General features: G+C 44.3%; 2 protein-coding genes across 12 annotated transcripts; both read left to right on the plus strand.

Moving 5' to 3' along the window:
• The first annotated feature begins 327 nt into the window (after positions 1-327).
• On the plus strand, positions 328-14,515 carry LOC102794896 (transmembrane protease serine 9). The gene is made up of 10 exons (XM_087840140.1): positions 328-457; positions 4,016-4,036; positions 4,226-4,388; positions 4,575-4,840; positions 5,575-5,720; positions 5,807-6,095; positions 8,565-8,736; positions 10,858-11,111; positions 11,250-11,347; positions 13,467-14,515. The coding sequence occupies exons 1-10, from the start codon at positions 328-330 to the stop codon at positions 13,767-13,769; spliced, it is 1,842 nt and encodes a 613-aa protein (XP_087696266.1). The 3' UTR covers positions 13,770-14,515.
• Positions 14,516-18,135: 3,620 nt separating this feature from the next.
• Positions 18,136-25,898, plus strand: LOC102779693 (polyserase-2-like). 11 transcript variants are annotated; one of them, XM_087840130.1, is made up of 11 exons: positions 18,136-18,256; positions 20,013-20,033; positions 20,223-20,385; positions 20,518-20,786; positions 21,388-21,533; positions 21,620-22,088; positions 23,055-23,405; positions 23,549-23,720; positions 24,703-24,956; positions 25,095-25,192; positions 25,527-25,898. In XM_087840130.1, exons 1-11 carry the CDS (start codon positions 18,202-18,204, stop codon positions 25,896-25,898), a joined length of 2,370 nt encoding a protein of 789 aa, XP_087696256.1. In that variant the 5' UTR covers positions 18,136-18,201. The 11 variants fall into 11 exon arrangements, with proteins under 11 accessions (XP_087696256.1, XP_087696259.1, XP_087696258.1 ...); XM_087840133.1 differs by having other exon boundaries at positions 21,620-21,980; positions 23,373-23,405; XM_087840132.1 differs by having other exon boundaries at positions 21,620-21,956; positions 23,238-23,405.
• Positions 25,899-26,111: the final 213 nt, after the last annotated feature.

Below are 26,111 nucleotides of genomic sequence, written 5' to 3' on the forward strand. Positions count from 1 at the left end.
CTATAATTGGACCTACTTTCCCTGCAGACTTTTGTAAATGAAATTCTGCTGAGGGGAAATTTTTCTCTGATGAAACTGCAAACGAATGATATCTGAGAACAGGTCCTCAGGTAAAGGAAAAATATTTCAGTCTGTAGCAGGGTTTTGGTTTCCTCATGTGCAATGGATAATTAATCTAAAAAAAGTAAATCATTAATAAACAAGTTCAAGACTGATGCCTGAAAGCTGAAATTCCTGTTACAGCGTGTCTGATGTGAGGGGGATCAGGTGAGCTGCAGTGAGGTGTTGGGCGTGTCGTCAGACAGGTGTCAGAGAGAGGTGTGTTTAATGCAAACAGAGAGGAGGAGGACAGAGGAAGGTTGTTTATGCCTCAGCAGGTCTGGAGGTTTGGATCTTACAGCGATGGCTTTCTACAAAGTGATGTGTTTGGCTGCTGGGCTGATGCTCCTGACCCAAGGTAAGAGCTCTCTGCACACACCTGCATCAGGTACGACTGAGAGGGCGAAAACTCTCAGGAGCACATCGCTTCACTTTAAAGTGACACTGCAGGAAAAGGAGGACTGGTGGTTTATTTTAGCTTCATCTTTATCTTGGTGATGAAAGCTTAAACACAGATTAATCTGTTTGGTTTGGAAGCAGCTGAGAGGCTGAACTGCTCTCCATCAATCAGCGTCTGTATCACAGTTATTAGAGCTGCTTTATTTTATTTGAACTTTTAATCACTTTTTAACCTTTATTTTATTTTAATGTTTTTTTCTTTCATATCACAGTTAGTTTTTAAAAGTGCAGTGACATGGGTGATATTAATCAGCGGTAATATTAAGTTCAGAGCTGGTATTACAGCACAAACACTTTGAGTCATCTGTAAATGTCAACCAAGTATTTGGTGTCAGGGTCCTGGGTCTCCTGACCCAGCGTTTTTAGTTCTTTGTGATTTTTGTATTATTGTACTTGTGTGTAATTTATTCTATGGTTTCTAGTTTCGATCCCTTGCCCTTCATGTCTCTCTGTGTCCCCTCTGTTCTGTGTAAGCCTGTCTGCATGTTTGAGTTTCCCTCTGTGTCTTTTGGTTCATCGAGTCCTCTGCCTTACTGGTTATGTCTCTGTTTCTTAGTTGCTGTCTCCACCGTGTCAAGTTCGCGTCTCTGTGTCATACTTCCTGTTTTACTTTGAAGGTCCGTGTCTTGTGTGAATGCGTCCTGCTTTGCTTGTCTCGTCAGTCCTGATTTCTCCCAGCTGTGCTCTCCTTCTGTGTCTCATTCCCCTCGTTACTTCCCAGTGTATTTAAACCCTGTGTTTCTCTGAGTCAGTGTCGCGTTGTACCCTCAACAAGCTGTGTGTTTTGCCTCCGTGTTTCGTCTCCAGCTCAGTATTTCTGCTACAGTGTTTTAGTCCACCAGCGTTTTTGTTTGTCTTTTGGTGAGTTTAGTTTAGTAAGAGGTTTTTCCCAGCAATAAAGCTGCGCTTTAAGTTGTACTTCTGTGTCTGAGTCCTGCATTTTGGATCCACCACTCCTGCTTGCCTGCCTGCCACACAGCCGCCCATGACATTTGGACTCGAAGATTTTTCAGTTTTATTGTTTGTTCTGCGAAATAAATGTTTTTCAGCCTTAGTTGTGGTTCTAGTGAACTGTGATGCCTTTGTGCTGTACAGCGTTAACCCCGATTCTTTTGTCCCCATGATAGAACAGAAAAAACCGACTCATAGTGGGTTAAAACATTTATATTTCTTTTTATTCAATCATCTTCCAGAAGAGAGAGACCTCTGCACAGCCCAGACACCAGTTGCAGGATCTCTAACATTAGAATCATAAACTGTGTCTCATATAGGTTTTATTTTGGTACTTTACACGTCACAGTTTTGATACAAACATTGCTTATATGGCAAAGTTCCTCTTTTCTGTCTGGCTTCCTGTAGTTATTAACATACTTGTACAGCTCTACACTTCCTGTTTTCAGTCTGGGTGAGCACTTAGTTTGTGAGTCAAAAGTGGCCTTACTCTACAAACCTTCACGATTAAAGTACATAAAACAATATAATAAAAAAATAAGTGTAATGTTTGCATGCCTCAAACATTAATGATGACACCTTCAGTATTTCTCAGTTCCATTCTTTAATTCTCAGGCTTGCAGCGGCAACACAGTCTGCAGCGCTAACTTGTTCATCTACCGTTTTCTGTTGTCTCCTTTTTCTATATCCTCCTTCCGCCTTACATTCGACCTTTCAAAATAAAAGTTCTGTAAACATCACACTAAGGATATTAATTACACGACAGCCATCACAGCCTGAGGACATAAATCACCTCTCATAACATGAGATTCTGATCTGTACAGCTTAGTATTCACACGAATGATTTGATTACAGCACATGTACATATTGGGTGTTTTGGGATGTGATAATGGAGTTAGAAGAGAGCTTGCAGTCACATGACGTCTTTTCTTATTGGGGTAAAGATTTTTCTTTGAAAGTATTCTCGGCTTTGTGGTTTGGAAGATACTCTCACAAATTAAACTCCAGGTTTCTGGAGATGATGCAACAATAATAAACTAGTTTCAATGTGAACTGCAGGCAAAGACATGAGACTAAAGCAGGGGTGTCAAACTCCAGGCCTCGGGGGCCGGTGTCCTGCAGGTTTTAGATCTCACCCTGGGTCAGCACACCTGAATCACATGATTAGTCCATTTTCAGGCCTCTGGAGAACTAAAGACATGTTGAGGAGGTCATTTAGCCATTTAAATCAGCTGTGTTGGATCAAGGACACATCTAAAACCTCCAGGACACCGGCCCTCGAGGCCTGGAGTTCGACACCTGTGGACTAAAGGAAGTAGTTTCACACCTTGACGTCATCTTAAGATGCTTTTATTACACATGAATGGAAGAAGTCACTCCATCAGGTATAATAATTGTAGTAAGATTTTAACAGATTGAAGTGTTGAAGAGATTAAACACAGACTTTGATTTGGTGTATTGATAGAACACCAGATAACAACAGTAACCTTACGGCACTTTGAACTGCAAAGTAAAGACCATAACGATCACTGTAGGGTCTTTAAAGTTAAAAACTAAGAGGACAAACTCTGCAGGAGAGCCAGGGTCAGGGTGCGGCAGTCACCTACCTCGACGGTTTGGCAGGGTGGGGAAGGAGATGGAAAAAAAGCAGAATGACAGACTAAAGGTGAGAGAGCACAACAATGGAACGACATGCTGCAATGCTGTGTAAACACAGCTGACGGGTTTGTAGAGCCGTTAGCATAAATCTGACATTTTTTAGTGAAGTGGTGGAGTAAAGGTTCTTGTGGCTGATTGTTACTGATTATCTATTCTGAGATGTTTTGAAAAGATGTTTGAACTCTGAATTTTTGTAGATAAATGCAAATAATCTGAGGTGTGATGACATTTTTCCTTCATGACGATAAGCAGGAAGTTGGTCGCGTCCTGAGATGGCGCCACATCTCACTATGATTGCAAAACACTGATGAGGAAGGTGAATCTCCAGAAGCAGAACAGGCTGTCTCAGTAAATATCTCAGAAAACCATTTTCTAATTAACGATGGAGTAACTATGGAGGGCGAGGACTCTGCTGGGGTCAAGCATGAAGGATAAGTTGTACAACACACAGTGTGTGTCCTGTATTTCTCTGTGTGAGAGACCAACATCGACAGCTCGTCAGTGTTTTCATCTTACTGAGTCACACAGTAAACCCCTCCTCCCTCTGAGTCTGACACACACACACACACACACACACACACACACACACACACTTTTATGTATATAAAATATATGTATATAACAGATGTACACAACAATTGCAACATTAATGGGGGTCAGTTTGGTTCTAATGATTCACTATTGCACACTCTGGTGGATGTTAGAGGAACTGCAAGTCTTGGCTTAATTTTTAACACTCTTGCTTCTAGCAAACCAGACTTTTCCACTATTATTACAGACAGTGAACTAATCACAGAAGGATGAATGAAGATTATTTGTTTTAAAATGGTTTGTTTCTGTGTTTCAGAGTCTGAGTCACAGCTGGATGGTAAGATAAAGCTTCTTTGTGTAATGATTTACTTTTATGTGTAATAAATCTTTAATTTCATACGAATATTAGTTTGTGAGTGAACTGTAGACTCCCAGGATCACTGTGTCCTCACTCAGCAGTTTGTAATGCTGAGAGTTTACAGCTCTTACAGTAATGCTCACTCTGTGTTTTAATGTCGGTCTTCAGTTTGTGGTCAGGCGCCTCTGAACACCAGGATTGTAGGAGGACAGTTGGCCCCTGTTGGCAGCTGGCCCTGGCAGGTCAGTCTGCAAAGCTTTGGGTCCCACTTCTGTGGAGGATCCCTCATTAACAGTCAGTGGGTGCTGACTGCTGCTCACTGCTTTCAAACGTGAGTAATAAGGCTGAACACTAAACAAGATTTAAAGACGCTGTGAAAGGTGCTAATCTGGGGGCTCAGGGGGGTAACAGGATAAATATTTAACAGGGTGGGAAGTCAAACTTTATATATGTTTTCTCGTCTATAACAATTGTAATAACTGTGCACTGTTTGTGTCGCTCCTGATGATCTCAGCAGTACTCCAACTGGTCTGACTGTGAATCTGGGCCGTCAGAGTCTACAGGGATCTAATCCCAATGCAGAGTCTCGGACAGTAACACAGATCATCAACCATCCAAACTACAACTCTGGTACCAACAACAACGACATCTGCCTCCTGCAGCTCTCCTCACCGGTGACTTTCAACAACTACATTTCTCCCGTCTGCCTGGCAGCTTCAAACAGCACCTTCTACAGCGGTGTTAACAGCTGGGTCACCGGCTGGGGCAGCATAAGATTTGAAGGTGGGTCATAAAGACACCTGATCGTTTTTTAATTAATCATGACTATAATCTACCATTTTAGAAATAAATCAAGCAATAAAATTCTTATGTAAGGTCAAGGTCTGTGGAGACGCATTAAAAAAACGAAAGAAACACAGAGAATTAAAATTTAACAAATGCAAAAGTTATATATATTATTATCATACACATTATGATAATAACATATGGAACAAGGAAACACACAACCATGAGTGATGATGCAACAAAAAGGAGATCTGAGGCTAAAAATACACACAAGAAAACAGGGGGGGAGGAAACACCTGGGAGAACAGCTAAAAGTAATCAAGAAAACGATTCAATGGAAGTAAAACTTCTGTCTCAGAGAAAAACCATTACCAAAATACACCAGGATGTAGCTAACAATGAATCAGACACACAACACACAAAGAGAAACACTCCAAACTAAACAAATAATATTAACAAACAGAAATACAGTAAACCACAAAAACTTTAATAATAAACCTTTACGGTAAAGAACCCTGTGACTGTGACACTTTTTCACATTTCTTTGTGTTTTACTGCCACCAACTGTCAGCCAGTGGAACAGCACAGGAGAACCCACAGCAGATAAACACGTCTTACTGTCTTTGTTTGCACATGACTGCACTTTGTTTTTAAGTTTGGTAGAGCCATCCTTTGAGTGCATTTAATCAATCACGTTTCTTTAACCTGACTTTTCTGGGGGGTCCCTTCAGTGCCCCTACCTTCTCCAGGAAACCTGATGGAGGTGGAGATTCCTGTTGTGGGAAACAGGCAGTGTAACTGTAACTATGGAGTGGGAAGAATCACTGACAACATGATCTGTGCCGGGTTACGTGATGGAGGAAAGGACTCCTGTCAGGTGATTGTTGTTACCTGTGTTTGGCACATTTTCACCTTCTACAGTTTCTTCTCCTCAGCTAACAGTAAATGTTTCTGCTCTCAAAGGGAGATTCAGGAGGTCCAATGGTGATCAAGCAGAGCGGTCGCTGGATTCAGGCGGGAGTCGTCAGTTTTGGGCAACGTTGTGCCTTGGCAAATTTTCCAGGAGTCTACGCCAGAGTATCCCAGTACCAGACCTGGATCAACAGCCAGATCTCCTCCAACCAGCCGGGCTTCATGACGTTCACGTCCATTGGGATCAACAGTGACCTCAGTGTCTCCTGCACAGGACTGCCACCAGTGCCAACCACCACCACCCCTACTACCACAACCCCTCCATCCACCACCAGCAAACGTATGTTAAGCACCAACCCTAAAACCATCACCTCTGTAGCTACCACCACAGATACCAATACAAAACCCACAAATCCTACAACAACCACCACGCCTAAAATCAGAAATGTACTGATCACTATTTTATTTGATTCCAACCAGCTGATACCGAGTTGTGTTTACTTCAGTTAACAAGTTTACTTTGTCATATAACAGTCATATTATACGACACTGGATTGAAATAAAATTTTTCACAGACAATGTAATAAATGACAAGCAGAAAACACAAAGAGAAGACACAGTCCTAAGGCCTTTTTGATTTAAGAACCTGATGAACGAAGGAAGCGAGGGGGCCTTCACAGTGGAGAAGCCGTTGTTTTTGCATCTGAGACGATCCTCTCAGCCATCACCCTGCGTTGCAGTCTTGTTGTCAGTCATGCCATTATACCATGGTGCGATGCAGTTCATCAGGATGCTCTGAGTAGTGCTTCGGTAAAAGCCTTCTAAGGAAGTGATTCCTCCTAAGGCAGCAAGGATGAGGAAGAGTTCCCCACTTACTTCAGCCTCCTGAGGAAGTGCTTGCTGTGCTGAGCCCCTTCTCGGCCAGGTGTGTGGGTTTCAGAGTCCAGGAAAGCCCTTCATTGATGTAGATGCCTGGGAATTTTGTCCTGCTGACCCTCCGATGTGGGATGTCAGCCTTTGTTAAAGCCCACAATCAACTCTTTCCTCCTGTTTATGCTAAGCTAGTAGCTAGCAGTCTCTACATCGGCTCACTAACGGTTGCACTTCTGCTCTGTAAGATGTTTCAACTGAAACTGAAACAGAGTGAAGTGCTTAGTCCTAGTAGAGAGAGAGCTTCACCATCAGTTACAGTAAGATGACTGTGTTAGAGGTTGAAGGCTGAAGTTAATAAGCAGAATCCTGGCATAGCTGCCCTTTTGTTCCAGGTGAGATAAGGTTTCTGGCAAAGAACACAAATCTTTGCTCTGATGTGACCTAGGAGAAGGCATTCGAAGCACTTCATTATGACAGACGGCAATGCCACAGACTGACAGTCGTTAAGACAGGTGTTTCCTTAGGCACTGGGTGGATTTTATGGGCTATTATTACTGAAATCTACAGCAATATGTGCGGAGTCTCTGGGATCACTGAATTTATTTTGACTTTGTCCCATGTCTAGCACATTCTGGATGTTATAGATTTAATGAAGTGATATCTCGTACCAGATGACCACAGATAAAACAGTCTAAGGGAGGAAGGTGAGGATCTTTCACAATGGAGAAGCCCTTCTTTTTGCATTGGTCCTTAAAGCTTAGCTATCGCTCAGGAGAGTTCAGTACTTGCCAAGCAGAGGGTTACTTTGCTCAATGATCAGAAGGCAGCTTCCCTAATTCACAGCCTTTTCCGGACCTCTAATATCATTCACAACTTCTGAGTCACGCATTGTGACATCACCCGAGCACCTGTCTTTGTAGCTCATTATAGAGTCAGTCTCCAGTGTTGGGAAGGTAACTTTAAAAATTTATTCCACTACAGATTACAGATTACATGCCCCAAAATGTACTTTGTAACGTATTCCGTTACATTACTCAATGAGAGTAAAGTATTCTGAATACTTTGGATTACTTAATATATTATCATGCTTTTTACAACTACATGAATGTACTATTGCTGTGAGATTTATTACTATTACTGAAGGTTACTCACCATACCAATACCAACTAGATGTTTAAATCTTAATATAAAACGAGTAACAGCAGGGTGGACATTAGGTAAGGCTGCACTTTTTGCAGCGATCTCGTATAGAAAACTAGTATGCTAATATGGTCCGCGGCTCTAAACTGTAGTAAAGGGACTTCTGGCTAATACGTCGGGTTCATGTCGGGCTCGTAGCTTTTTTTGAATAATACTTAAAAGTAAAGGTAAAGTAGGGGTGACATGGGCCGTGAGATTGAGACCCAGGCATTAGAGCCTCTTAATGTGTGTTTTGTTTGGGTTTCCACTGGTGTGGAATTACCAAAAATAAAGAGGGCATAGCCTAACATATGAAACAGGAGAAGACCGCTGTGTAATCCATTTATTTCAACAAAGTAACTGTATTCTTAGTACCACCTTTTTAAATGGTAACTGTAACGGAATACAGTTACTCATATTTTTTATTTTAAATATGTAATGCCGGTACATCTATTCCATTACTCTCCAACACCGTCAGTCTCCAACTACTGGGATTTATTTTTTCTAAGAACTTTAACTGATAGTATACACAGGCAAAAATCACATTTTCTCCAGTGATAAATGCTATTTTTTAACATTAAATAAAAATGTTTTGTTTTTTTAAAAGTGTTTCACCTCACACCCAAGTGGCTTCTTTAGCTCTAAAACCATCCTAGGATGAACTTGTGTGCTTTCATAAAGTCTAAACTTGCTGACCTGAAATGATAGTTAAAGATTTTAACATTTCTTTGTGTGTGCCTCTGGTTTTTCTCCTCAGCGGTGTTCTGTGGACAAGCTCCGAAGAATTCTGGCATTTTGGGAGGAACCTCAATGGCGACAGCTGGCTCATGGCCGTGGATGGCGAGCCTGCAGAAGAATGGAAGTCATGTGTGTGGTGGGACTCTGGTGGCCTTGGACTCAGTGCTGAGCAACGCCAACTGTTTCTCAAGGTGAGTTGCAGCTGAAGTTGAAGACTCTGATCTAACCAGAGTCTGGAACCTGACTCTGGTTCCAGACGCAGAGTCAGGTTCCAGACTACTACTCCTGACTACTCCTGACATGTTAGCTCTTTATACAGTAAAGTTACAGTGGGATAGAAATAGTAATGTTTAGGTGGTGGGGGGCCGCGAACAGTTTTCTTGTAAAACAAAGGGGGGCCCAGCAAAAAAGTTTGGGAACCAATGGGTTAGATTATGATACAACTAATAAGTGATGTCGATAAAAATTATGAACAGAATCGGTGACAAAGGGCAGCCCTGGCGGAGCCCATCACCCACCGGGAATGAGTCAGACTTATTGCCGGCAATGCGAACCAAGCTCTTGCAACGGTTGTATAGGGATCGAATGGCCCGTAGCAATGGGCCAGACACCCCATACTCCCAGAGCACCCCCCACAGGACACCCCGAGGGACACGGTCGAATGCCTTCTCCAAGTCCACAAAACACATGTAGACTGGTTGGGCAAACTCCCATGCACCCTCAAGTATCCTTGAGAGGATAAAGAGCTGGTCCAGTGTTCCACAACCAGGACGAAAACTGCATTGTTCCTCCTGTAGCCGAGGTTCGACTAATGGATGAACTCTTCTCTCCAGTACCCTGGCATAGACTTTCCCGGGGAGGATGAGGAGGATGATTCCCCTGTAGTTGGAACACACCCTCCGGTCCCCTTTCTTAAAGATGGAGACCACCACCCCAGTCTGCCAGTCAAGGGGTACTGCCACTGATCTCCATGCAACATTGAGACGTCTCAACCAAGACAGCTCTACAACATCCAGAGTCTTCAGGAACTCGGGGTGGACCTCATCCACCCCAGGGGCTCTGCCACCAAGGAGTTGTTTAACTGCCTCTGTGACCTCGCCCCCAGAGATTTGCGGGTCATCCCCTTTGTCCCCAGACTCTGCTTCCTCCTCGGAAGACGTGCCAGTGGGATTAAGGTGGTCCTTGAAGTATTCCTTCTACCGCCTGACGATTTTCTCAGTCGAAGTCAGCAGCACTCCACCCGCACTATACACAGTGCAGGTAGAATACCGCTTTCCCTTTCTGAGTCGCTTGACAGTTTGCCAGTATCTCTTCGAGGCAGTCCAAAAATCTTTTTCCTTGGCCTCTCCGAACTCCTCCCACACCCGAGTTTTTGCTTCCGCCACCGTCCACGCCGCATTCTGCTTGGCCTGTCGGTACCTATCAGCTGCCTCCAGAGTTCCACAGGCTAACTCTTTCTTCAGTTTGGTGGCTCACCTCACCTCAGGTGTCCTCCATTTAGTTCAGGGGTTACCACCACATGTGTCCTTATGGACACTCTTATGTTCGAAAAATTAGCCAGGTATAGTGTATTATACAGGTAGTGTTTTATGATGTCCTGCTCTAAGGACCACTTATACTTCTGTGTTAAATGTAGTCTGTAGGTATATCATATTTTACAGCATAACCTGATGTACACCTCCATAGAAATATGATTATGCTTTCACTCAGACTGGAATGACTGTGATTGGCTCGTTTGCTACCTTTGTTTTCTCCTATGCATTTCTGGTTACTTTTTCTTCCCAGGGCCCTTTCAAAATCTACAGGAAGAGAATCAACAAACTCCATCAAGAGCTAGTATTTCAGCAGCAACATTACCAAACAACTCAGACCCACCATACATGAGTATGAATGATAGATGCGGGCCACATGCATAGGCTACATTTTAGGCCCAAAAATAAAGAGAGCAAAAGCATAAATTAAGCACTAGTCTATACACAGTTGCTACAAATCAGCAAGCACCTTTGTATTGCACTTCCAGCCCCACTCCTCAGTTACATTTCTTTAAGTCGGTATTTCATGCTGACTTAACGTCAGCTCTGCATGGATGGCACTGATGTCAGGAATGCTCCCTTCTATATGGCTCATCTTCTCCCCAGCTTGTGTTTGCCAATTATGCTTCAAGAAAGGTGGGGAGGTTTAACACAGCCATTACAGGTTGACATAACGAGTTCAAATCTGTAGAACTTGGGTCCCATGAAGTTGAGTGTAAAGGTGTAGATCTTGTTTGAAGCTGATGAAGATTATGTTTGTGTGCTTTGTTCCTCCCACAGCTCCCCTGTAGCGTCCGAGTGGACTGTCGTGTTGGGACGTTTGAAGCTAAATGGATCCAACCCCTTTGAGGTGACGCTGAATGTGACAAATATCACTCTAAGCAACACGACCGGGACCAACATAGCCATCCTCCGTCTATCTGCCCAGCCCACCCTGACCGACTACATCCAGCCCATCTGCTTGGACAATGGGAGAACCTTCGCCGAGGGCTTGGCGTGCTGGGCGGCCGGTTGGAGTCCTGGAAGAGGAGGAGGTGAGTCAGCAACATGAAGGCTGACAGAGTTCTGCCCAGACTCTGCACCAGTCCATCTCTCAGATTACACATGTGGACCACTGCACTTACAGTTTCTTTAGTCAAACATCAGGATTTTCTTATCTTTTATGATGTTAGCTGAGGAAGTTATGCAGCAGTTTAACACCTCGGTGGTAAACTGTGGGAACTCATCATCGAGTGAGAGCATCTGTACAGACGTGTTTCCACTGCAGCAGGTAAATGACTGGATTCTTCTTCTTATAACACTGTCTGCTGACATGTTGTTTATTCTGGATCTTGCATTTAGCTGCTTATCAGAAGCAAAGCTTTAAACAAAGTTCTCTGATTTCTCCAAATGTTCAGAAACTGAATAAAACTCTTTAAAAAGGTTTAAAACTTTAGCTGGAAGATTTTAAAGTGTTTTTAGCAGCTCTGACTGATAACTGTGTACATGTAGATTTTATGTCCCGATGACCTATAGTACACTCGGGTAAAGAGAGGGGCTGAGCTGTCAACTGATCACCACCTGGTGGTGAGTTGGATCAGGTGGCGGGGGAGGACGCTGGACAGACCCGGTGCACCTAAACGCGTAGTGAGGGTGTGCTGTGAACGTCTAGCAGAGGCCTCAGTTTGCGAGATCTTCAACGCACACCTCCGGCAGAGCTTCAACAGCATTCCGAGGGAGGCGGGGGACATTGAGTCCGAATGGACCATGTTCAGATTCTCCATTGCCGAAGCTGCTGCATTGAGCTGCGGCCGCAAGGTGGTTGGTGCCTGCCGTGGTGGTAATTCCCGAACCAAATGGTGGACACCAGAGGTGAAGGGAGCCACCAGGCTGAAGAAGGAGTCCTATCGGGCTTGGTTAGCCTGTGGGACTCCGGAGGCAGCCGACAGGTATCGACAGGCCAAGCGCAATGCATCCCTGGGCAGTGGCTGAAGCAAAAACTCGGGTGTGGGAGGAGTTCGGAGAGGCCATGGAAAAAGACTTTCGGACTGCCTCGAAGAGATTCTGGCAAACCGTCAGGCGTCTCAGGAGGGGAAAGCGGTGCTCTACCTGCACTGTGTATAGTGCTGGCGGAGTGCTGCTGACGTCGACTGAGAAAATTGTCAGGCAGTGGAAGGAATACTTCGAGGAGCTCCTTAATCCCACTGACACGTCTTTCGAGGAGGAAGCAGATTCTGGGAATTAGGGGAATGACCCGCCAATTTCCGGGTCGAGGTCACCGAGGCAGTTAAACAACTCCTTGGTGGCAGAGCCCCTGGTGTTGATGAGGTCCGCCCCGAGTTCCTGAAGGCTCTGGACGTTGTAGGGCTGTCCTGGTTGACACGCCTCTGCAATGTTGCGTGGAGATCAGGGGCAGTACCCGTGGACTGGCAGACCGGGGTGGTGGTCCCCATGTTTAAGAAGGGGGACCGGAGGGTGTGTTCCAACTACAGGGGGATCACACTCCTCAGCCTCCCTGGGAAAGTCTATGCCAGGGTGCTAGAAAGGAGAGTTCATCCGCTAGTCGAACTAGTCAGAGTAGAGCCGCTGCTGCTCCACATCGAAAGGAGCCAGCTGAGGTGGTTCGGGCATCTGACAAGGATGCCCCCTGGGCGCCTCCTGGGTGAGGTGTTCCAGGCATGTCCCACCGGGAGGAGGCCCCGGTGCAGACCCAGGACACGCTGGAGAGATTATATCTCTCGGCTGGCCTGGGAACACCTTGGTGTTCCCCCGGATAAGCTGGAGGAGGTGGCTGGGGAGAGGGAGGTCTGGGCCTCTTTGCTTAGGCTACTGCCCTGCGACCTGGCCTCGGATAAAGCGGATGAAGATGGATGGATGGATGACCTATAGTTTAGAAAATACATAAATTAGGTGCCCATTTCAATATGGAAGCTGAGTGGTCAGATTTGAAGAGCCCCTTCAAAACAAAATGAATCCTGAAATGCTCCGACTAGGGCAATACGAGGAAAATATAATATTGTGATATTTTTTGGCTATATTGTGAAACACGATAAATGTAATATGTCTTGAGGCCAAGCGCCCCAGTACCGGGAGCAAAGGGGCTTAGCTACAGTTTAAACCTCTGTGCAGTCAAGTTTCCTTATATAAGTATTGGCATGTGTGTATCCACAGAAACCTCTGAATCTTAGCTACAACCACCAATTGATAATATTAATGATCCATTCACAGCGTGTGGGAGAAACAAAAACTCACAGTGAATTATGTGCAGACGGCTTAATATTTCCATTGCAACCTATACTCGATGGTTACGATTAACCATCGTATGTAGAATATTATAATATAATAATAATAATAATAATCTAATATAAAATATAAGATTATAATAATAACTGACCCTTTCCGTCTTTCAGGGTGTTTCTGGCGGCCCGCTGATGTGCAAGCAGAGCGGCTCTTGGTTCCAGGCGGTCGTGTTAACAGCTCCAAGCTCCTCCGCCAGGGGGAGACGAAGCTCAGTCATGATCTTCACCAGACTGAGCACCTTTGATGCCTTCCTGACGAAGACGCTGGGGACCCGCTTGTCTCCAGACCCCAGCACCACCACAACTACCTCACGCCCCGTATCACAAAGCAGTGGGGGTCCTCCTGCTCACTCCTTCATCCTTGTCTTCTTCCAACTCGTCAGCCTCGCCTTTTGTCTCCAGCTCTTCCTGTAGAGAGTCTGACTTGATCGACATGATGTGATGGACACAAATGAATGTGAACAAGCTTCGACTCTAAGACTTTACAGGCTTAAAGCCGTGTATGCTAATCTTTGACTTGATTCTGCCTCAATCGGTTATCTAGAGCTCAGTGGTGACGTTTGGGCGGGTTTACTGTCAACTAAGGGTGACTTTAGTGTACCACTGCCAAGAAAATTAAGCTAGTTGTGTAATGTGTGCCATATCATTTTTGAGGCGCAGCATTTTTATCATGAATTCTGACTCATAGTGTGTACTGTACACTTGTTTATGATTATATGCGTACCAGACTTGACAAGATGTTTGCCAGACGAAACTAAACTTTGGTATAAAAATGAAGAATTCCTTTAAACTTGCACTGAACATGAAAATTTATCCCAGCAGTTCATTATCTGCACTTGTTACACACATATCTATATTTTTGAGGTAGTAATGGTGAATGGTGTACAATCTTTATTTTATAATTTCTAAATCTTTCATTCATTTTCAGGAGTATTGTGTAATTCTAATAAAATTGTAACACAAATACTGCTAATAGCATATCCTGCAGTCATAATTATTCTGATTTAAAGAAACGTGTTTTGGAGCTCTCAGGAGCAGGATGATGATCAGGCTGTTCCTCGTCTACCTCGTGTCTGGGCCACAATGCTAAGTACTCAAACTATTGAACTGCAGTGGAAAACAAATGTGTAATTTGAAGGAAAAACAATAAATATCCAGTAAATGCAAAAAAAAAAAATATATATATATATAACCCTCTGTCTTTCTTTGTTTTCGATACATATATTCATTGTGGGATTTATTTATTTTATTTTATTTTTTTTTCTGGGGAAAACCTGGTCTTGTTAGCAGACATGGCATCCATCCCACTTTGGATGGCACAGCTCTCATTTCTAGAAATCTGGTCAGACCTGTTAAACCCTCAAAAACATGATTGTCCAGAGTTGGGACCAGGAAGCAGAGTTGCAGTCTTACATGCCTCTACTCCACTCCGTCTTATTAATCAACCACAGACACTGACAGTGTGATATAGAGGCTGTGTGTAGGCAGTAGTTGTAGCAAGGAGGACCAAAAAGTACAGACTCAGAACAAAGATTATTTCTAAATCACAAAACAGAAAACTAAACTGGCAGAAGGCCAAACCACACAGCAGGGGATGATGGTAGATCACGACACGGACAGATGAAAACAGGGCTTATATACACAGAGGGAGCCATCAGGAAATGAGAGACAGGAGGGGAACACAGCTGGGGCAAACCAGGGCTGACGAGACAAAGGAAGCAAAACCAGAAACATTAACATGAGACACAGACTTTCAAAGTAAAACATAACACAGAGACGTGGACTTGACACAGGAATACAGAGGACAGGGGAAACAGCAACTATGGATCACAGACAGAGAACCAGAACACTAAAACTCTAACAAAACCCACACAGAGAACCTAAACTAAGAATAATCCTATAACCCATAACACAAAGATAGAATATAATGAAATAACCAAAATCAAAGAACCAAAAACACAAAACATGGGTCGACAACCCAGACAGAGTTTGTATCCATCTCAGTTGGTATCTGGGTCATTCTATCACAAATCAACCAAGTATTGAATATTTATAATGTGAAATTTTTGCTTCATATAATCAAATACTTTTCAAGAAATCCATATACGTTTTTAAAATAGTCCAGTGACCCACTTTCCGTCCTGTTGTTCACATATAGAAATCTGAGTTTATGTTTGAACATAATTATCTCCAAAACTGTTACAGATAAAAACCTGAACATGAAAATGTTATTTCTTCATCTTTGTCACTCAGTTTCTTGTTACACTGATAAGCACACACTCATCCCCCTCCCTTTCCAAACGCCTTCGATGCTTGTTCCCTGCGGGGGAACACGGTGGGTCTGAGCCCGCGCTGGAATGGTAGCGCTGTGCAGGGCAGCTGCTGTGTTCGCCTCGGATTACTCCTCACCCCCCACCCAATCCTGTGGCTTGTCATGTCTTTCACGATGTTGTACTGTGGACATTTATGTGCTTTTTTGTGCAGAGGAGTTTTTTTGTTTCCTGTTCTCATGCTGTCCTACCATGGAAGCACAGCATGAGTAGAGGTCTCTTTTTTTCCTCTTGTACTTTCCCATTGTAGTGCATATTTCACTGTTTTTCTGTAACGCTACCGATCTCCGACTTGTATCCCCTATTTCACTGCAGGGCAACCTGCATGTGGCGAATAAAGCTTTGATTGATTGATTGATTGATTGATTGAAAGTATTCTACATGCTGTATTTTGCAGTGTTGTATAATTCAACTATGTTTCAGTCATTTATTTTAATTGTCTTTTGAAATGTTAATTTTTTAAATAATGTGTTCTCAAATGTGGGACTTTACACGAGTGCTGGATTCTTTTTTTCTTATTTAAATAGCCAATAGTAAAATCTCAGGCTTTTATCTTTAACACACTTTGAGATATTAATGTTCAAATATTAACGCAAGGTACAAAAAAAGCTTCAGGAAATGGCTGTGTGGCAGGCAGAGAAGGAAACCAAAAACACTAAAAGAGATAAACAGGGGACCCAGAGCAGAGACAAAATGATAGCTATTGGCACAACAGCAAACAAGTCAGTTCAGAGAGCTCACCAGGTCACAGGGTAAAACAGACGACACGCTCTTCAGGGTATTAAATCCCGTTCTTTTAATTCTTCGGCCATGAAAGACTCAAGGCTCAAAGTGGTCAAACTCGAAAAATGATCTTTATTTTACATTCCCGGGAACGGAGACCTGAACACACGAACACACAAGCTCAGGTCTGAAGCACAAACAGGAAGCCTAGTTATTTATATACTTCCTCTAGACGTCACAGACACACAAGAATCTGCTTAGTTTCACTTTCTGGCTGCAGCTCCTATTTTCTCTGCAAAAGCATGCAGTTTCCTGGCAGTACTTTTTAGCGCAGACTGTACTCAGAGTTGGGACTCTCTTATACATAAAACAATATAATCATCAAATAAGCATTCAGATTATATATTTAAATCCCAACAAGGGACAGACTGGCAGGCCAGAAACTGGCAACAGTGAAGGCGATGGCTTAGCTGAGGTCAGATGTCGGTGGAGGCGATGAGACACCTCAGGTAAAAGATGCCCATCAAGGTTTGCTGTACTGTGCAGTCTGCACGCCTTGGTTCTGACGAGTGCTTGTTTGTGTTACAGCTGCCTTCCCAACAGCTTGAACCAGTCTGATGACTCTTGTTTCTGAAACACTCAGCCCGTCTGGCACCACGACTAATATCATTACACAGGAATGTTGACAGGTGAGATTCACCTGAGGATGTTCTGCCATTGTTCTTCCTGTACAGGTCAGCTGAAGGTCTCATAGTGATCTGGGACTTTCACAAAATGAAATGTCTCATGGAGGGGGGAGTCAGAGAGGCTAAGATGGTCTGAGAGGAGGAGGGAGGGGGGGATATACCGGACAGAGGGCGATGAAGATGGAGCCGCCAGGTAGGAGGAGAAGAGATAGACGTGAGCAAAGAATCTTGGATGATGCTGGGATAGGAGAACAGGAGGAGGTGGAGGCAGATGATCTGCTGTGGTGACCTCTAAAGGGAGCAGGTGGAAGAAGACAACAAGTTTTATAGTTTATGGGTTTATGACCAGTGACTTTGCTCACATGCGGGGTCCCTCAAGAGTCCAATCTTGTCCACCTCTTTTTTTTCCTCTTAGAAGTACAGGACATGCTTATGCTCCATCCATCTTATCCTTTTCAGGGTGACAGGAGCCTATCCCAGGGCTCCATGGTACACCTGGACAGGTCGCAGGCTGTTGCAGGACTAACACACAGAGACAGACAACCATTCACACTCACATCTATGGGCAATGTAGAGTTACCAATTACAGCTTTGATTCACATGTCAGTCTAAAACAGCATCAGTGTTGAGAGTCTGGCTAACACAACTTTTAATACTCCTTTTCTAAAAATCGATACGTTATCTTAAAATCCTGAAAGAGCCTCAGTTGTGCCAAAAGCCTGATTTAATGAGCAATCATTTTGGTACATTGATGAACAGTTAGCTTACATCGTATTTCTGATTGTGCTGCTGAATAGTACTGAGCTTCTCAATCCGTGCGTAACTCTACGCAGGAGGTCCATCAGGTTACTGGGAATAGAAAAGATTGTGTGTTTTTTTGTTGAAGTGAAATCATGATTCCTCTTATTCCAGGTCACCCCTCTCACGTCGCCCACATTGGCTTCTTTGCTTTTTCACTGTGTCTGATGTGAGGAAAATCAGGTGAGCTGCAATGTTGGGCGTGTCGTCAGACAGGTGTTGGTGTGGGATGCACCGCAGACAGAAAGGAGGAGGAGAGAGGAAGGTTATTTATGCCTCAGCAGGTCTGGAGGTTTGGATCTTACAGCGATGGCTTTCTACAAAGTGATGTGTTTGGCTGCTGGGCTGATGCTCCTGACCCAAGGTAAGAGCTCTCTGCACACACCTGCATCAGGTACGACTCAGAGGGCGAAAACACTCAGGAGCACATCGCTTCACTTTAAAGTGACACTGCAGGAAGTAACGCAGCAGGAAAAGGAGGACTGGTGGTTTATTTCAGCTTCACAGATAAATGTGATGATCTGTTTGGTTTGGAAGCAGCTGAAAGGTTTTAACTTTTGTTGGTTTATTCAGTCAGCTTTGATTGACACACATGATTTATTCACGAGGATCTATATATTTAAGGGGAAAGCTGGCTGTCTTATTTCTTTAATTCAGTCATTCATGGGATTATTAGCTGCAGCTTAACCGGCTGAGACGTGTCTAAAAGATGTTTGATCTCTGAGCTTTGGAGACGTTTTTTAAATGAAAAGTGTGACGGCGATGCGTAGCAGTTTGTTGTGCCAGTTAAAGATGTGAAAACAGGTTTCATTCGTCATAGCTCAGTGCAGGAAGTGCGTTAGATTCTGAGAAGGTGAATCAGAAATATGAGGAAAAATACCGTGTGTGCAGCCCAGACCAACACACACACCCACACACACACACACATCAGAAAACTCTTTCGAGACAAACAGCACGATAACAATCCTCTCAGAAATGGAGGTAAAACCAGTCTATGGAACAAAAACAATAACACTGTAAAAGGTAACCCTGCACACACACACACACACACACACACACACACACACACACACACACACACACACACACACACACACACACACACACACATACAAAAACTACCTACAAAGACTGTCTAAGGAGCTTGGAAAGAAAAGCGTCTGGACTTCTTTAAGTTGCTTGAAGACGTTTCACCTTCATCCGAGAAGCTTCTTCAGTTCTAAGGTCAAATGGTGGAGAGTCCCAGATATAAACCTAGTGGGAGTTTCCCCCCACAGAGGGACAAAAGGACCCCCTGATGATCCTCTAATCGCCTGAGCCAAGGTATAAAAACGGGTGTGGGTCACAATCAGCCAGGGTTTCGGGTGAGCTCATTGTGAAACCTGGCCCCACCCTATCATGTGATTTCCTGAGGTCAGATGGCCCAGGATGTGAGTGGGCGTTAAGGCGTCTGGGGACGCTCCCACTGGTAGAGGATCATCAGGGGGTCCTTTGTCCCTCTGTGGGGGGAAACTCCCACTGGGTTTAAATCTGGGACTCCCCACCATTTGACCTTAGAACTGAAGAAGCTTCTCGGATGAAGGTGAAACGTCTTCAAGCAACTTAAAGAAGTCTAGACGCTTTTCTTTCCAAGCTCCTTTGACTACGATGACCTGGATGACTGAGAACCTTCACAGACATACCTACAAAGATTGTGTTTAACAGATGGATGAAGCTACCCATTGACTGCTTTGCTCGGTCAATGGTTAGTTGGAATTATTGGAATGGAGTCCGGTGGGTGCCGTCATCCGTCTGTTAATGAAGAAATACCACCGATGTAAAACTAATAGAATAAACAACACATACAGTACATATAAATATATATGAAGATGTATACAAGTTGAAAATTTCCCAAAATACATTAAATTAATTAACAGGTGGCAGCATAAACAAAGCTGGTCACATAATCAAGATTCTCCAACATGGGGACTGACTCACTGCTACAGCCACTACTGGAGCTTCTGCTGGATGCTTATAGCTAACCACAGACGATCAACTTTCCCACTATTATTAACGACAGTGAACTAACCAAACTAAATTGAGATTTTTAGTTTTAAAATGGTTTGTTTTCTGTGTTTCAGAGTCTGAGTCACAGCTGGATGGTAAGATAAAGCTTCTTTGTGTAATGATTTACTTTTATGTGTAATAAATCTTTTGTTTCATATGAATATTAGTTTGTGAGTGAACTGTAGACTCCCAGGATCACTGTGTCCTCACTCAGCAGTTTGTAATGCTGAGAGTTTACAGCTCGTACAGTAATGCTCACTCTGTGTTTTAATGTCTGTCTTCAGTTTGTGGTAAGGCGTCTCTGAACACCAGGATTGTAGGAGGACAGGTGGCCCCCGATGGCAGCTGGCCCTGGCAGGTCAGTCTGCAAAGATCTGGGTTCCACTTCTGTGGAGGATCCCTCATTAACAGTCAGTGGGTGCTGACTGCTGCTCACTGCTTTCAAACGTGAGTAATGAGGCTGAAGCTGAACACTAAACAAGATTTAAAGACACTGTGAAGTCAAACTTTATATATGTTTTCTCGTCTATAACAATTGTAACAACTGTGCACTGTTCGTGTCTCTCCTGATGATCTCAGCAGTACTCCAACCGGTCTGACTGTGAATCTGGGCCTTCAGAGTCTACAGGGATCTAATCCCAATGCAGTGTCTCGGACAGTAACACAGATCATCAACCATCCAAACTACAACTCTCGTACCATTGACAACGACATCTGCCTCCTGCAGCTCTCCTCACCGGTGACTTTCAACAACTACATTTCTCCCGTCTGCCTGGCAGCTTCAGACAGCATCTTCTACAGCGGTGTTAACAGCTGGGTCACCGGCTGGGGCGATATAGGAAGGGGAGGTGGGTCACTGGTTAGAACAGATTAATATTGTCAAGGATGACAGGAAACAAACAGCTTCTCCAAAGTATCTATAAAGGAGGCCTTTGTCTGCTTATTTTATGATTCTGTTGCTGAAGAGAAGCCTAAATGTTTCAGAAACTATGATTTATGAATTTATAGAAAAGACACCAAATTTCTGAGCCAACCTCAAAGGAAATGTTTGTAAAAAAGAAACTGGCCTCATGTAGTTTCGTTTTTGATGATAAACCTGTGCACGTGGAGGAGAAACAGACTTTATAAACACTAAAAGAAACATGGACTGAAATATTTGGGAAATGTCTGCAGCATCAAAGATAGAGATACGAACAGAACATCAAAAACACTTTAAAAAAACTGATTGTGCTTTTTTTTTTTTACTTTTAATCAGATTTGTCTGGTGGTTCAATATATACAGCTTTCTGTCATGTGACCACTGAAAGTGGGAAATCCTTTGAGGTAAAACTTAGTCACCACCAGAATAAATGCCTGGAAGTGGAACGATGCTTTGTTTACTGTTCTGGTTTGTACCTTTAATCTGTCACACGCTGTTTATTAAACAGATTTTGTTTTTTACCCTTTCAGTGCCTCTTCCTTCTCCACAAAACCTGATGGAGGTGCAGGTTCCTGTTGTGGGAAACAGGCAGTGTAAATGTGACTATGGAGTGGGAAGAATCACTGACAACATGATCTGTGCCGGGTTAAGTGCAGGAGGAAAGGACTCCTGTCAGGTGATTGTTGTTACCTGTGTTTGGCACATTTTCACCTTCGACAGTTTCTTCTCCTCAGCTAACAGTAAATGTTTCTGCTCTCAAAGGGAGATTCAGGAGGTCCAATGGTGATCAAGCAGAGCGGTCGCTGGATTCAGGCGGGAGTCGTCAGTTTTGGGGACGGTTGTGCCAGGCCGAATTTTCCAGGAGTCTACGCCAGAGTATCCCAGTACCAGACCTGGATCAACAGCCAGATCTCCTCCAACCAGCCGGGCTTCATGACGTTCACGTCCACTGGGACCAACAGTGACCTCAGTGTCACCTGCACAGGACTGCCACCAGTGCCAACCACCACCCCTACAACTTCCACCAACACCACCACCCCTACTACTACCAATCATCCAACAACCACAACCCCCCCAGCAACCCCCACCACACCTACAAACACAATACTTCCAACAACCACCAATCATCCAGCAACCCCCACCACACCTACGAACACAATACTTCCAACAACCACCAATCATCCAGCAACCCCCACCACACCGACGAACACAATACTTCCATCACCCACCAATCATCCAGCAACCCCCACCACACCGACGAACACAATACTTCCATCACCCACCAATCATCCAGCAACCCCCACCACACCGACGAACACAATACTTCCATCACCCACCAATCATCCAGCAACCCCCACCACACCGACGAACACAATACTTCCATCACCCACCAATCATCCAGCAACCCCCACCACACCTACGAACACAATACTTCCAACAACCACCAATCATCCAGCAACCCCCACCACACCTACGAACACAATACTTCCAACAACCACCAATCATCCAGAAACCCCCACCACACCTACAAACACAATACTTCCATCACCCACCAATCATCCAGCAACCCCCACCACACCGACGAACACAATACTTCCATCACCCACCAATCATCCAGCAACCCCCACCACACCTACGAACACAATACTTCCAACAACCACCAATCATCCAGCAACCCCCACCACACCTACGAACACAATACTTCCAACAACCACCAATCATCCAGAAACCCCCACCACACCTACAAACACAATACTTCCAACAACCACCAATCATCCAGCAACCCCCACCACACCGACGAACACAATACTTCCATCACCTACCAATCATCCAGCAACCCCCACCACACCGACGAACACAATACTTCCATCACCCACCAATCATCCAGCAACCCCCACCACACCGACGAACACAATACTTCCATCACCCACCAATCATCCAGCAACCCCCACCACACCGACGAACACAATACTTCCATCACCCACCAATCATCCAGCAACCCCCACCACACCGACGAACACAATACTTCCAACAACCACCAATCATCCAGCAACCCCCACCACACCTACGAACACAATACTTCCAACAACCACCAATCATCCAGCAACCCCCACCACACCGACGAACACAATACTTCCATCACCCACCAATCATCCAGCAACCCCCACCACACCGACGAACACAATACTTCCATCACCCACCAATCATCCAGCAACCCCCACCACACCGACGAACACAATACTTCCATCACCCACCAATCATCCAGCAACCCCCACCACACCGACGAACACAATACTTCCATCACCCACCAATCATCCAGCAACCCCCACCACACCGACGAACACAATACTTCCATCACCCACCAATCATCCAGCAACCCCCACCACACCTACGAACACAATACTTCCAACAACCACCAATCATCCAGCAACCCCCACCACACCTACGAACACAATACTTCCAACAACCACCAATCATCCAGCAACCCCCACCACACCTACAAACACAATACTTCCAACAACCACGCTGCATCCGACCACTGCCCAACGTGAGGACCCATCATGACAATACTTTATTAAAGAAAACATTCTAACATTGAGTCTATTATACACTACACGAACTTGAACTGATGGGTTCATGTGGTTAAACTTTTTAAGATTTCTTTGTGTTTGCCTCTGGTTTTGTCCTCAGCTGTAGTCTGTGGACAAGCTCCGAGGAATTCATACATTTTCGGGGGAACCTTGCTTGCGTCAGTGGGCTCGTGGCCGTGGATGGCGAGCCTGCAGAAAAATGGAAATCACGTGTGCGGTGGGACTCTGGTAGCCTTGGACTCTGTGCTGAGTGACGCCAGCTGTTTCTCAAGGTGAGTTGGAGCTGTAGTTTGGCCGGATGATCATACAGTTCATCTGCCTCGGACTAGGAAATATTCAGTAAATCCGAAGGCTGTTTAGATTTTTCAGTCATGATGGCACTCTGGCCCTAATAGGCCACATTTTTTTCTGTGGTGTACTTCATTTCCTGTTAATTTAATTCTTTAAACTGCATAGATGGTTGGAGGTATCATGGTGTACATTTATAAAAGACGACCCCAGTACCTTGGTGAGGCGTGTAATAGGACACACATTAAGAAGTTGCACTAATAATAACACGTACTTGGACTGCCTGGGGTTGAAAGTCTCCATAAATGCACCTTTTTTCGGCGGGTATGGTTTATGTGAGTATAACGCCTATTTTGAGCGATAAAAAAAATAATAACATATAATTTTATTTTTATATTTCAAGATCACAATAATCTTCCAATTTAGAACTAGAAGTTAAAAAGAACTAACACAAATAAAATACACTTCAGTTAAATACTTTTAATTTTTTTCCAAACGTGCAGCCACAGTACTAGGACTAAAAAGCCGCATGCAGTTGCTGACCCCTGACCTAGAAACTGTAAGACATGGCGTAAATCTTTTCCAGACTGAACACGTCCCCATTCTTACAACTGATTCAGCGTGTTGTGGTCCATTTCATGGCAGCATTTTCTGGAGACTTATTTCTCAATCAAACTCAAAGAGAGAAACTTTATAGCTAACCGGTGTTTTGCCAGTGGTTACGGTGGATCGGCAAGCCACACTGTAACCCCTCCCAGCCTTGTTCCTGATGTCACGCCTGTGGTCATGGATGCTGCTCTGCATGGAGTTTGTCTAGTTAAATATATACCTCTTTAATTAGAATCAGGCCTGAATGTCACCAGGTTCAAGTGTGTAAAACTTGGGTCACATGAAGTTGAGTGTAAAGGTGTAGATTTTGTTTGAAGCTGATGAAGATTATGTTTGTGTCCTTTGTTCCTCCCACAGCTCCCCTGTAGCGTCCGAGTGGACTGTCGTGTTGGGACGTCTGAAGCTAAATGGATCCAACCCCTTTGAGGTGACGCTGAATGTGACAAATATCACTCTGAGCAACACGACCGGGACCAACATAGCCCTCCTCCATCTATCTGCCCAGCCCACCCTGACCGACTACATCCAGCCCATCTGCTTGGACAACGGGAGAACCTTCGCCGAGGGCTTGGCGTGCTGGGCGGCCGGTTGGAGTCCTGGAAGAGGAGGAGGTGAGTCAGCAACATGAAGGCTGACAGAGTTCTGCCCAGACTCTGCACCAGTCCATCTCTCAGATTACACATGTGGACCACTGCACTTACAGTTTCTTTAGTCAAACATCAGGATTTTCTTATCTTTCATGATGTTAGCTGAGGAAGTTATGCAGCAGTTTCAGACCTCGGTGGTAAACTGTGGGAACTCATCATCGAGTGAGAGCATCTGTACAGGCGTGTTTGCACTGCAGCAGGTAAATGACTGGATTCTTCTTCTTATAACACTGTCTGCTGACATGTTGTTTATTCTGGATCTTGGATTTAGCTGCTTATCACAGTCACAAGATGAATTTGGATAGTTCATCATTTTAAGTTTCCAGAGTGCTTACACTCTTCAGAAACATGTAAGAAGTTCCAGCTTTTGAAATTTCAGTTTTCATTTTTGGCCAGTTAGATTTCATTTAAGAGTGTCTCTGTATCTTTGTTTTAAACCTTTAAAAGAACATTATTAGAGGGAAAAACATGGCAACCAAATAATATTAGATGTGATTTTCTGATTTTAAATTGAATTCCCGTCTCTCTGTTCAGGGTGATTCTGGCGGCCCGCTGATGTGTAAGCAGGGCAGCTCTTGGTTCCAGGCGGTCGTGTTAACAGCTCCAAGCCCCTCTGCCAGGAGAAGACGAAGCTCAGTTATGACCTTCACCAGAGTGAGCTCCTTTGACTCCTTCCTGACGGAGACGCTGGGGACACTCTTGTCTCCAGCCTCCAACACCACCATCACTAACCCAACCAATGTCTCCCTCACCACCACTGCCAGCAGTACCTTCATCAACACCACGGCCACCACAACTTGCTCGAATAGTTTGTTTGACAGCAGCGAGGGTCGTCCTGCTCACTCCTTCATCTTTGTCTTCATCCATCTCCTCAGCCTCGCCTTTTGTCTCCAGCTCTGCCTTTAGAGAACCCAAACTTGATTCACATGATGTGATGGACACAGATGAATGTGAACAACTGAGAAAGTCAACAACTTGACTTTGAGACTTTACAGGCTTAAAGCTTTGTCTGCTTTGAGTTTATTCTTAACTGGTTATCTAAGAGTTCAGTGGTGAAGCTGTGGAGGATCAAATTGGACGTGCAATTCTACTTGATGAATTATCATCACAAACATCTGA

Source organism: Neolamprologus brichardi, chromosome 4, assembly GCF_056152115.1.
Source record: "Neolamprologus brichardi isolate AB-2024 chromosome 4, ASM5615211v1, whole genome shotgun sequence".
In the NCBI taxonomy this organism is placed as follows: Eukaryota; Metazoa; Chordata; class Actinopteri; order Cichliformes; family Cichlidae; genus Neolamprologus; species Neolamprologus brichardi.